At 39.4% G+C, this 12348-nt stretch overlaps 1 protein-coding gene across 1 annotated transcript in view; it reads left to right on the forward strand.

Annotated features, from left to right (window-relative positions):
• POLR3A (RNA polymerase III subunit A) overlaps positions 1 to 12348 on the forward strand; it is a 259739-nt gene that overhangs the window by 218465 nt on the left and 28926 nt on the right. Inside the window, exons 22-25 of the mRNA XM_077259406.1 lie at positions 269 to 355; positions 3271 to 3353; positions 6309 to 6479; positions 11909 to 12002. Of these exons, the coding sequence (XP_077115521.1) occupies positions 269 to 355; positions 3271 to 3353; positions 6309 to 6479; positions 11909 to 12002 (435 nt within the window). The remainder of the gene's footprint in view (positions 1 to 268; positions 356 to 3270; positions 3354 to 6308; positions 6480 to 11908; positions 12003 to 12348) is intronic.

The raw sequence follows: 12348 nt of genomic DNA on the forward strand, positions 1-12348 counted from the left end.
GTGTAAGCCAAGTACAGCACTTTGTGCGTCGTGGCGCAGCCAAACCTTACCATCTGCTTATTTTCCATCTATCGCCACCATTCTTTGACTCTATATGAAGCTAGAACTATCAATTAAAGTAAGGGGGATAGGGATAGGGGGACATTGAGGGAGTCCTTTAATCACCGAAAGTTAAATGCTTTGCAGTATTTATGCACAATTGTGATATCTTACTCTACTTTCATCTCAGTCTGAGGGGTTTTTTTTAATCTTTTTACTTTTCTTACAGGAAATTAGAAAGTTTGTACAGACCGTTTCAGATCGCATCAAGAAGACCAGAGATAAATATGGGATCAATGACAATGGCACTACAGAGGTAAAATGCCTTGTGTTTAAATAATTTTTATTACATTTTTAAATATTAACAAAAATATAATAAGGGAAAAGGGAGGAAGGAAAGATAGATGTAAATAATGATTTAATAGGAAGTAATTGGGATAGTGGGAAAGGAAAGGGATAACTAAGGGAAGGGAGAACTTAAATCCATAGCTCTTTTCTAGATTGTTGCAATAAAATGCATAATACATTTTTAACAAATATATGTTTGTATATATAGCATAAATAACCAATAAGAGCAAATAGAAATTGTTTACTTTCAGATTTAACGGTAACCTAATATTTATGGTTCCATTTCATATAGAATAGAATTCTAACGAATCATACTATGAATAGGAAATGTCCCATACGTCCCTTTTTTTTTACTTTTCAAGAGTATTATTTGCGAAGGCATGGGAATATTCATAAGTTTTCTGAAGTGAAATCTTGTTAATAATGTCCGACACTGTAGGGACATTTGGTTTCTTCCAGAAGGCTGCGGTTGAGTTCTTAAGCAATAGAAATACATGTACTAACAAAGGTTTACAAGTGGGGTTAATATTCTCCATATCCAATGAAAGAAGGGCCATTTGGGGAGTTATAGTTATGTCTCTCTTCAGTAGCTGATTAATAAAACAGGATGTCTCTTCCCAAAATGTTCTTAATTTAGGACCTTTCCAAAAAATGTGCAGACTGTCACTATCGTGTCCACTATTACTCCAACATTGACATGAGGTGTTTGGAATTGCCTTTGCCAATCTTATCGGGGAGAAATACCATTTGGTAAGGGATTTGTAGTAAGATTCATGGAGGGTCATACATATGTTGGATGAGTAAGTTAGTTTCATGCTGTCCTGCCATTGAGCTGTGGTAAACTGCTTCCTTAAATCTTTTCCCCACCTCAACATATAAGGATTTTTTTCAAAGAGAATGTCATTATTAAAATTATCGTAAATATTGCTGGTAAAATGCCTTGTAGCCATATTTAGAGATTTTAGAAACTCCTTATTAATAGGTAGACTTAGAATACCGAGTAGTCCTGAGTATTTAAAGAGAACCGCTGTGTTAGATATTGGAAACACAGACAAACTGTATCACACAAGTAATCCTAATTGGGTACTTTTTCTTTACAAGCTCTTTACTCTAGAGCTGAAAACTGAGCAACTGTGATTGACTGGTAGCAGGGTGCATTGCTATCTGTCAGCACAATTGGCAAAATGGCACTGACACTGGTAGGTATCTATGCATTGCCTGCATTTACAATATGTCTGGGTATACCTTTGATGTTGGCCAAGCCAGCGGAAAAGACTTTGAGCCAAGAGCTGTCTTATATGTATGACCATCTTTAGATGCACGGACCACCAAGTGACATTGCTTGTGTTTTTCCTTTTCTCTTATTTTAGCCATTTTTCCTACTGCTCGAATAAAACCGTTGTTTCCTGGTCACTGTACCGACGTTATCTGCTCTCTCATCAGTCACTGGTCCCAATCTAATTCCATATTGCAGGCTCAAACTTGCCTGCATAGGAAAGCATTTAACCTATCCTAGTTATTGGAGTGTGGGAGGAAACCTGTTTAGGCTATGTGCACAGATAAAGTTTTTTCTGCATTTAAAATGTCTCTCGGCAGGAAAAACGCTGCATTAAAATGCATGTTCTGCTTGCGGTTTTAATTTTTTTTTCCCATTCATTACAATGATTGAAAACTGTATTAAATCTGTAAGGAATAATTAAGTCACATGTGCATGAGATTTAAGAAATCTCATTCTCTTTGCTGGGGCAGACAAATGCTGTGTGTTTCGAGGCAAAAACGCAACATGGGAACATACCCTTAGACTGATTTTTGGAGCTTGTATGTTCTCCCTGTGACTATCTCAGAATGAAGAAAACTTAAAGGGAGTCTGTCACCCCCATAATGAATATTCAACTAGCTTTACAATGATGTAGTTGACTTGGACCCTTTAAAATTCATACTAGCACTGCACATTTTAGTGATACAATGCCTGAGAAAATTACTTTTAATTCAAGTGCAAATGAGGGGGTCTTCTTTATACCTTTGGTGTGGCCAAAGGCTCATTGCACCATTATGAACCTTCAGTTTGCATTTTGGGGACTTTCCCTGCTTTTGACTGACCACACTCGTCAGTGCTCCACTGACACAACTTGAACAGCCGCTACTCTACACCGATACACCCAATAGTGTAGCTCATGAGCAGCTTCAGAGAGTAGAGGGCAGATCCAATGACATATAACATTTTTTTCTACTCCCTCTCCTGCTCTAAAGTGGCTTGGTTGCTACTAGGGTTATTGGTGTAGTGAGCAACAGCCACAGAGACCTGGCCAGGGAGGAGAACACACCTGAGCTCAGGCACAGTCAGTGCGCATGCGCAGGTAGGTGGGCTGAAGTCAGGCAATGCTCATGCTTGGCAAGTGAGTACTGTGAATCAGAAGCAGAAGTAGTATCAGAAAATGCAAATTGAGGGGGTGTAATGGTGCGCTGAGCTTTTGGCTACACCTAAGCCGCCTCATTTACTTTTGGGTTAAAAGTAATTTTCTAGTCAGTGTACCACTGTATAATTCAGGAATAGTATGTATATTATAGGAGCTTCGGCCACTGTCAAGTTACCGTAAAGCTAGTTTCATTTGCATTTTGAGGGAGACAGACTTTTTTTTTTTTTTTTAAAGGCAATAAAAATTGTGGTACCAACAAAAATGTTTTCAAAACCACAAAGGAGTACACACCTTTACTCCATATATACCAAAAAACCCAGCTTATTAGCTATTTTTACACTATATGATTGTGTTACTTTTGAGACCTCGGTTCAACAGAAGAGCTGTAAGAAAATTGTTTCTTGATTACAAGTAAACTACCGTACTGAATAACCTCTGCATTATTTTTTTGTTACTCCATTAACAGCCACGTGTTTTGTACCAACTGGACAGGATTACACCAACTCAGCTGGAAAAGTTTTTGGAGACGTGTCGTGATAAGTACATGAGGTGTAATGAGCATTCCTTTTGGGGTTTCTTCAATAGAAATTCACAAGACCTTGTTACAGGACTGATTTTTTTTCTTTAAAGGGAATCTGTCAGCGGGTTATTGAATCTGAGAGCACCACGATGTAGGGGCTCAGAGGATGATAACAGCTATGTATCATTTACTAGGCACTTCCAATATAATCATTGTATTATCAGCAGGTAATGATCACTATAGTCCAACCATGCCCCCAGCATTGATTAGCAGCTGTCTGTCACTGCAGTGTACTTCAAAGATGTGGTGTGGATCTGCAGCAGAGAAAACTGTGGCTCCATCCAAACTGCTCCACCCAGTAAACTAAGTGATGTATTGCTGGAAACGGGGTTTCTCTCTCTACCTAATGCTGCTGTCAAGACATAGCAAAAACCTGCCGATAAATTCCCTATAAGGCAGCAAAAACCTGCCGATAAATTCCCTATAAGGCCTCATTCACACTAGCAGTATTTGGTCAGTATTATACATCAGTATTTGTAAGCCAAAACCAGGAGTGAAACAATCCGAGGAAAATTATATTAGAAACACATCGCCACTTCATTTTTCACTTACTGGTTTTGGCTGATTGTTGTGAAACTGCAGCACACAGCCTAATAATTGGCACATCCTTGTAATTCTTGTAATTAGGCTCAAGTGGATATATTATGCTGCTCTCAGATTAAATGGCAAAAACATGCTGACGGGTTACCTTTAACTGAATTTCCACCTAAAACAAACTTGGCTCTTTAGTAAATCAGAAATTAGAGCAGCAACGTTTTAATATTGTCCTTGTGATTGACAACACTGGTCAACAGCATTTTTGGTGCCAAAGATATTTCATCGAATTTAGGGTATTTTTGGGGTGCTGATTCTGAATATGTCATCAGTTTTGCCAGATTGGCTCAAGTTTTTGAGATTTTTGGTATCTTATTTATAGCACTTGTTGGTAAATGCGACGCATCATCTCATTAATTTCTTTGGATTAGTACTTGAACTGAGCAGTTCTCAATATAGTTTTGTGTTAATTAGTGTTCTAAAAGTTTGTTCATAGCTTGATTTTTGCACTAACTTTATGTTGTTGTCTGTTTTCCAGTGAAAAGCATGAACTCATCAAGAAGAAGTTGTCTTAACGATCCAGACTCATTCTGTTACATTTGTGGTGAATACACACTGCCAAAACATAGAAGAAACATAACAGACTTCGTAAAAAAAGTGTATTTTGCCTATTTTGGGGTTATGCTTGGGGACCAAGACAAGTTTTGGGCACCACACATAGTGTGCAAAGCATGTATCGAATTATTACGAAAATGGAGCAAAGGACAAAGAAAAAGCTTCAAATTTGGTGTTCCAATGGTGTGGAGAGAGCCAAAAAATCATCATGATGACTGTTATTTATGGTAAACACAGGTACAGGCACATCTTCACAATGAGGGACAGGCCTTCTTGCAGATTCCATGTTACTCCCATTTTCGTTTCTTATGCTTATTGAATCCTTGCACTTGCACTGCACAGAAATAACAGTCATCATGATGATTTTTTGGCTCTCTCCACACCATTGGAACACCAAATTTGAAGCTTTTTCTTTGTCCTTTGCTCCATTTTCGTAATAATTCGATACATGCTTTGCACACTATGTGTGGTGCCCAAAACTTGTCTTGGTCCCCAAGCATAACCCCAAAATAGGCAAAATACACTTTTTTTTACGAAGTCTGTTATGTTTCTTCTATGTTTTGGCAGTGTGTATTCACCACACATGTAACAGAATGAGTCTGGATCGTTAAGACAACTTCTTCTTGATGAGTTCATGCTTTTCACTGGAAAACAGACAACAACATAAAGTTAGTGCAAAAATCAAGCTATGAACAAACTTTTAGAACACTAATTAACACAAAACTATATTGAGAACTGCTCAGTTCAAGTACTAATCCAAAGAAATTAATGAGATGATGCGTCGCATTTACCAACAAGTGCTATAAATAAGATACCAAAAATCTCAAAAACTTGAGCCAATCTGGCAAAACTGATGACATATTCAGAATCAGCACCCCAAAAATACCCTAAATTCATTAAAATATTTTGGACACCAGAAAAAAATTTTTTTTTTGTTGACCTGTGCAATCTGTTAAGGCAACTGTTTGCAGAAGTGGAACAATATAATTTGTCTCTATGAAATTACTATCACTTTCCATGTATGGGGATGCTGTTTATCACTCTCCAATATTGGTAGTTCTGCTTCACGTCACCTGTTTTTATCTGTGGCATTATTTCTGGGCTGTGCATAAATATGTGATTCTTCAGATTTTGTATTAGTCTATGCCTGATGAAGAGACCTGAGTAGTCTAAAAAGCTTGTAATTTGTTACCATCTTTTCTGTTAGCCATTAAAAGGCATCAACCACTGAGGACTCTCAATTCTAAATAGTTTTCTACTCATTCATTCATTTATTGCAAACTCATTTCATCTGTGTGCTCAATTTCTGTAAAGTAATTCAAAGGACAACATCATGTGTTCTGTTTGAGTGTAGCAGCAAAATGCGGGTATCTGAGTAGAAAAATCCAAACATTTAATATTATTTAGCCTTTACTTCTCAACCGCTGATAACCTTCTGGGTGCAAATCCACTTGGAAACGGAAAACAAAATTCTAAGTCCCATGTGAAAGTGATAACTCTCCCGTAAATTGTATTTTAGAAATTCAATAGTTCCATGTATTTAATATATTAAGTATTTTTCCTGTATTTCCTATGTTACATCTACAAGCATTCTTAAAACTCGGTGAGGTCCAGACATGATCTTGGTATGTCCGATCAGGCCTTGGTATTATCTTGGTCTGAATGAGGAGGCCCCAGAATAAAAAGTTTGAGAAGCCCTGCTCTAGACAAGTAAAATGTTTGATCATTTACATTTTTGGGATTTCATTTCCTGCTTTGTTTTTCAACTTTCCCAGAGCTCAGATGGAACCAGGGTCCGCAGTAGGAGCCCTGTGTGCTCAAAGTATTGGAGAACCAGGAACACAGATGACTCTGAAGACGTTCCATTTTGCTGGTGTTGCCTCCATGAACATCACTTTGGGTGTGCCTCGTATTAAGGAAATTATTAATGCTTCAAAGAACATCAGGTATGTGATGAGTATGAGCTTGGTCAGAAATTCTAGAGGCTGGTGGGAAGCTAAGATACAGAGTAAGGAGTATTATACCATTGTATCGTGGTTTCATTATTGTAATATACACTCCCTGGCAGAAGTTATGTTGCTTATCCATGTTATGTAAATAAAAACTAATAACCTGATGTTAAATTCATCCATTGGTTGTATAAATGATTATTTTGACAGCTGAAACCCTCCGAAATGTGGTTTAGGTTAAGAAAATAAATTGGCATCAATGCAGAAATATTGATCAGTTAATGGACACAGAATGGTCAGATTTTGGCAAGACAAATTTTTTGTCGCCTGGTAATATAATGCACCCAATCCTAGTGTACATCCTCACCTGTGCTCAGTAAATGATCGGTTAATTAGTGTGTGTGTGTGTATCAAGAGAAACCCAGCACCCCAGACCTTCACTTGAACTGCAACTTGAGCTCTGACTACTTGCCAAAAATCCACCCTGCAACCAAAGCCTGGATTATCAAGAGGCTGAAGACCAGATCCACTGCAGAGGTGCCTGGCACCTTTAATGTGTCTCAGCGTCAAGTACAAAAAATTAAAAAAAGATTTGAAGAGACTGGAGATGTGTTTGATAAGCCCAGGTCCGGCAGATCCGCAAGACAACTGCTCAGGAGGAATGTTTGTTGGTTAGAAAATCCAAAGCAAGCCCCTCTTCCACTGCAGCAGAGCTCCAACAGGCCTCGTCACCTCAAGTCCCTGTGTCATCTAGAACAGTTTGTAGGATTCTGTCTCGAAATGGCCTCCATGGTCGAATCAGTGCTCAGAAGCCAGCACTAAACAAAAGGCAAATAAAAAACCGTATGGCATTTGCAAAAGTCCCACAGCCTGCTAAACAGATGGACGCTGGAAAAGTGGCAGAAGGTGGATTTCTCTGATGAATCTTCAGTAGAATTACACCACAGCTGCCGCAAATACTGCAGAAGACCTACTGGAGCCAGTATGGATCCAAAATACACCCAGAAAACTGTTAAATTTGGTGGTGTAAAGATCATGGTCTGGGGTTACATTCAGTATGGGGGTGTGCGAAACATTTGCAAGGTGGAAGGCAATATCAATAGCCTAATATATCAAAAAGTATTAGCTACCTCTTATATTCCAAATCATAAAAGGGGTCAAATTCTGCAGCAGGATGCTGCTCCATCTCATACATCCATCTCTACAACAATTCCTCCAGGCAAAAAAGATCAAGGTGTTCAAGGACTGGCCAGCCGAGTAACCAGACATGAACATCATTGAGCATGTTTGGGGTAGGATGAAAGAGGAAGCTTGGAAGACAAAACCAAAGAATCTAGATGAACTCTGGGAGGCATGTAAGACTGCATTCTTTGCTATTCCTGATGACTCCATTAATAAATTGTATGAATCATTGTTGAACCGCATGGATGCAGTCCTTAATGCTCATGGAAGTCACACAAAATATTAAATATGACTCTAATAGCACCACAACTTCATTCACCAATGTTATGCAACATATATTTGTATTTTAAGTTAATTATTTGTTTGAATATCACATTAGTTTCTGTGGGCGACAAAACTTTTGTCTTGCCAAAATCTGACCATTCTGTGTCCATTAACTGATCAATATTTCTGCATTGATGCGAATTAATTTTCTTAACCTAAACCACATTTCGGAGGGTTTCAGCTTTCAAAAGAATAATTTATACAACCAATGGATGAATTTAATGTTAGGTTATAAGCTTTTAGTTACATAACATGGATAAGCGACATATCTTCTGTCAGGGAGTGTAGGGTTGGCCACCATTGGGGGAATGTTATTTTCTTAAATGCATGTATTTGAGAGAAAAACAATTTTTGCAGATGGTTTGCTTAAAAAAAAAAAAAAACTTCCACCATTTGCTTACTATAGCATTTATGTTGCATAGTCGATTGCTGGCCACAAAAGCAGCTGAGATTCCATCAGTCATTCCACTGTGACAAGTAGAGTAGGTATTGGTGTGCACTCAAGGTCACTGTAGAAGCGAGGTGCTGGTAGAACGGACCGTGGTGCTCCCTGAAATAAATAGCAAAAATTCACCGCACACTCTAATGGAATGATTTGCAACAATCTGTGGAATTTTATTTTAGGCAAAGAAAAAAAAAAAAGTGCCAAGTTACAAAAATTGGTCCAAAACCCAGTAGAGACACACAACGTTTCGACCCTCCCGGGTCTTAATCATGGGTTTACTAAAAGACAAAGGGTAAGCGAATAAAAAACATGTACATATATACAAGAAAAACAATAAGAACATACAGAAAAAAACAATATAACAATAAAAAGAAATTCTCAAGGTGCAAATGGCACAAATAGTTGCAACAAGGTCTAATACATTAGTCGATATCTAGCTACATAATATATAACTATATGAATAGGAATAAGGTAGGGAATAAGCCATATAGTATCAACAAGTTTGTGTGCTTGATTGAGTCCTAGATAGGGTAGGAATAATTTGTACAGTATCAACAAGTTTTTGAGCATGCTTGAGTCCTAAATAGGGTAGGGAATAAGTCATACAATATCAACTATTTTATGAGCATGCTTGAGTCCTAAATAGGGTAGGGAATAAGGCTATGTGCACACATTGCAGATTTTCCTGCGGATTTTTCTGCACTAAAAACCGCAGATCTTGGCAGAAAATGCAGGTGCGGTTTTTGGTGCGGTTTTTGATGCTGTTTTTAGTGCGTTTTTCCCTGCAGATTGTGTTTTTGACACAAATAAAGCTTGAACTTCAGTGGGAAAAAAACAAAAAAAAAAACATGATGACATTTCCTTGTCCAAGCCCTTCTTCTTCCATCCTCCATATTTGGTTAAAATACCCCTGGCTGTTCCCAGGCTAGGAATATTAGCCCACAGCTGTCTGCGTAGCCTTTCTGGCTGTAAAATATAGGGGGGCCCGAAAAAAAATTGCGTACGGTCCCCCTATATTTTTAGGCCAGAAAGGTTACGCAGACAGCTGTGGGCCAATATTTGAATGAATATTAAGCCCACAGCTGTCTGCAAAGCCTTTCTGGCTCTCTAATATAGGGAGAGCCCCCCAAAAAAAGTGTTGGGGTCCCCCTATATTTTTAGGCCAGAAAGGCTACGCAGACAGCTGTGGGCTTATATTCATAGCCTAGGAAAGGGGCCATGGATATTTGCCCCCCCCCCGGCTACAAATAGAAGCCCGCAGCTGCCCCAGAAAAGGCGCATCAAAAAGATGCGCCAATTCCGGCACTTAGCCCCTCTCTTCCCACTCCCGTGTAGCGGTGGGATATGGGGTAATGAGGGGTTAATGCCACCTTGCTATTGTAAGGTGGCATTAAGCCCGGTTAATAATGGAGAGGCGTCAATAAGAATCCTATCCATTATTAATCCTATTAAAGGGTTAAAAAAAAAAACACACACAAGAAAAAAATATTTTAATGAAATAAACACCCACTTTTTGACAAACCCTTTATTATATGCTCAATCCACCTGAAGACCCTCGACCTGAAAAAGAAATACAAAAACAAACCAAATTCATACTCCCTGGCCCTGTCCGCAGAAATCCAACGAGGGTCCCACGACGATCTGCCATGGGGAACAGACACATCCGGAGATGTCTGCTCTCCACGGCTGCAGCAACACACTGACAGGAGCTATGGCTCCTGTCGATGTGTAACTGCGCATGCGCGAGAGTTTACCGGCGTTCATTGACCCCGGTACTCTCGCTTTATGGCAGTGCTGCGTGGGAAAGTTCACACGTAATGCCGTAAATAGAGATGCCGGAGCCGCTGAACTCCGGTAAAGTATGCGATACACTGCTAGGAGCTTCGCTCCTGGTAGTGTATCGCCGGAGAGCAAGCGATCGGTGTGGGACACTCGTTGGGATATCTGCGGACAGGGAGTATGGATTTGTTTTATTTTGGATTTTTTCCTAGGGGACCAAGGGCTTCGCGTACCAGTGTGCTGTATGGTGAGTATATACTCTGTTATATGGTGTATGTAATGTCTGTCATGTATGTTACGTTTATTGTATGTGTATTGTATGTGTTTTGTGTTTTACTGACAATTGTGCTAAGTCGCCGGACACAGGGACAACTCTCCCATCCTAATATCGGATGGGAGTAGTAATCACATACGGCGACTTAGCACATTTGGGTGGCACTATGGTCGCATGGGAACACACACACACAGACAGATACACACACACACACACACACACACACACACACACACACACACACAGACACACACACACATACACAGACAGACACACTGACGGTCACACTCCGCCCACGCACTTCCTCCCACGCACTTCCTCCCGCTTCCCCGCACTTCCTGCTGCAGCGGTTTCTACACCAAAACCACAGAAAACCCACAGATATTTTTTCTTCTGCGGGTTTTACTGCGGGTTTGACCCTCACAATGGAGGTCTATGGGTGCAGAACCGCTGCGTTTCTGCGCAGTTTTTCCCGCAGCATGTGCACAGCGGTTTGCGGTTTCCATAGGTTTACATGTTATTGTAAACGCAATGGAAACTGCAGCGGACCCGCAGCGGCAAAATCGCTGTGGTTCCGCGGTAAAAACCGCATCGTGTGAACATGGCCTTAGTCATACAATATCAACTATTTTATGAGCATGCTTGAGTCGTAAAGAGGTTGGTGTAGGACATAAAAGACCTAGGAGGTTCCAATAATTAAGATCACCAGGAAGGAGGGTCGAAGCGTTGGGTGTCTATACTTTATTGGTTTTGGACCAATTTTTGTAACTTGGCACTTTTTTTTTCTTTGTCTAAAATAAAATTCCACAGATGGTTGCAAATCATTCCATTAGAGTGTGCGGTGAATTTTTGCTATTTATTCCACTGTGACTGTCTGATGGGGAGTTTGTAACTCTTATCTGTCTTTTTCAGAGCTCCCTTCAGCTGATTTATGACTACACGCCACATTAGTGTTGAATGTTGAGGGAAACAAAGAGCCTGAAAAAGCCAAATGGAGCAAAATCATTAAAAGACGTTAATTACAAAAATAATTTTTACCCCAAATACAGGCATTTAACAGAATATTGTTACCAGGCTTGCGATAACTAAATTTTGTTTGATGTTTGTAATGGGTGAAAGATGCTGTTTCATGTGAGTGATCGCCTCTCGGGATCCCATCTATGAGCCAGAGTTGTGAGGCACATAATATTATGGCCTCCTGGTAACACTACATTTCTCTGAAGCATGCAATGCAGGGGAAATGAATGGCTGCAAATTCACCCGTTGGTAACTGCTGGTTATTGAGAGTTTCTGCAACTGGACTATCCTGTATTGGCAGAGTACTAGTTGGCATAATTATAGAAGATGCATTGTCATGGTCGGTACACAAGTCTATACCAATATAGTTGGGTGATATGAAACCATTCTTATTTATCCCTTTAGTACTCCAATCATTACTGCCCATCTGGACAGAGATGATGACTCAGACTTTGCTCGTCTAGTTAAAGGCAGAATTGAGAAGACCCTGTTAGGCGAGGTAAGCAAAGTATTGCAAGTAACAAAATTCCTTTGATTTTAAGTTGCATTACTGTAATATGCATATTTAACCCCTTAGTGACAGAGCCAATTTGGTACTTAATAACCAAGTCAATTTTTACAATTCTGACTACTGTCACTTTGAGGTTATAGCTTTAGAGCTCTTTAACGTATCCCACTGATTCTGAGACTGTTTTTTCGTGACCTATTGTGCTTCGTTAGTGATAACATTTATTCAATATAACTAGCATTTATGTATTAAAAATATGTAAATTTAACAAAAATGTTGAAAATTTTGCAATTTTCAAACTTTTAATTTTTGTACCCTTAAATCAGAGAGTGGTGTC

The sequence above is a fragment of the Ranitomeya variabilis genome, chromosome 4 (assembly GCF_051348905.1).
Source record: "Ranitomeya variabilis isolate aRanVar5 chromosome 4, aRanVar5.hap1, whole genome shotgun sequence".
Taxonomy (NCBI): Eukaryota; Metazoa; Chordata; class Amphibia; order Anura; family Dendrobatidae; genus Ranitomeya; species Ranitomeya variabilis.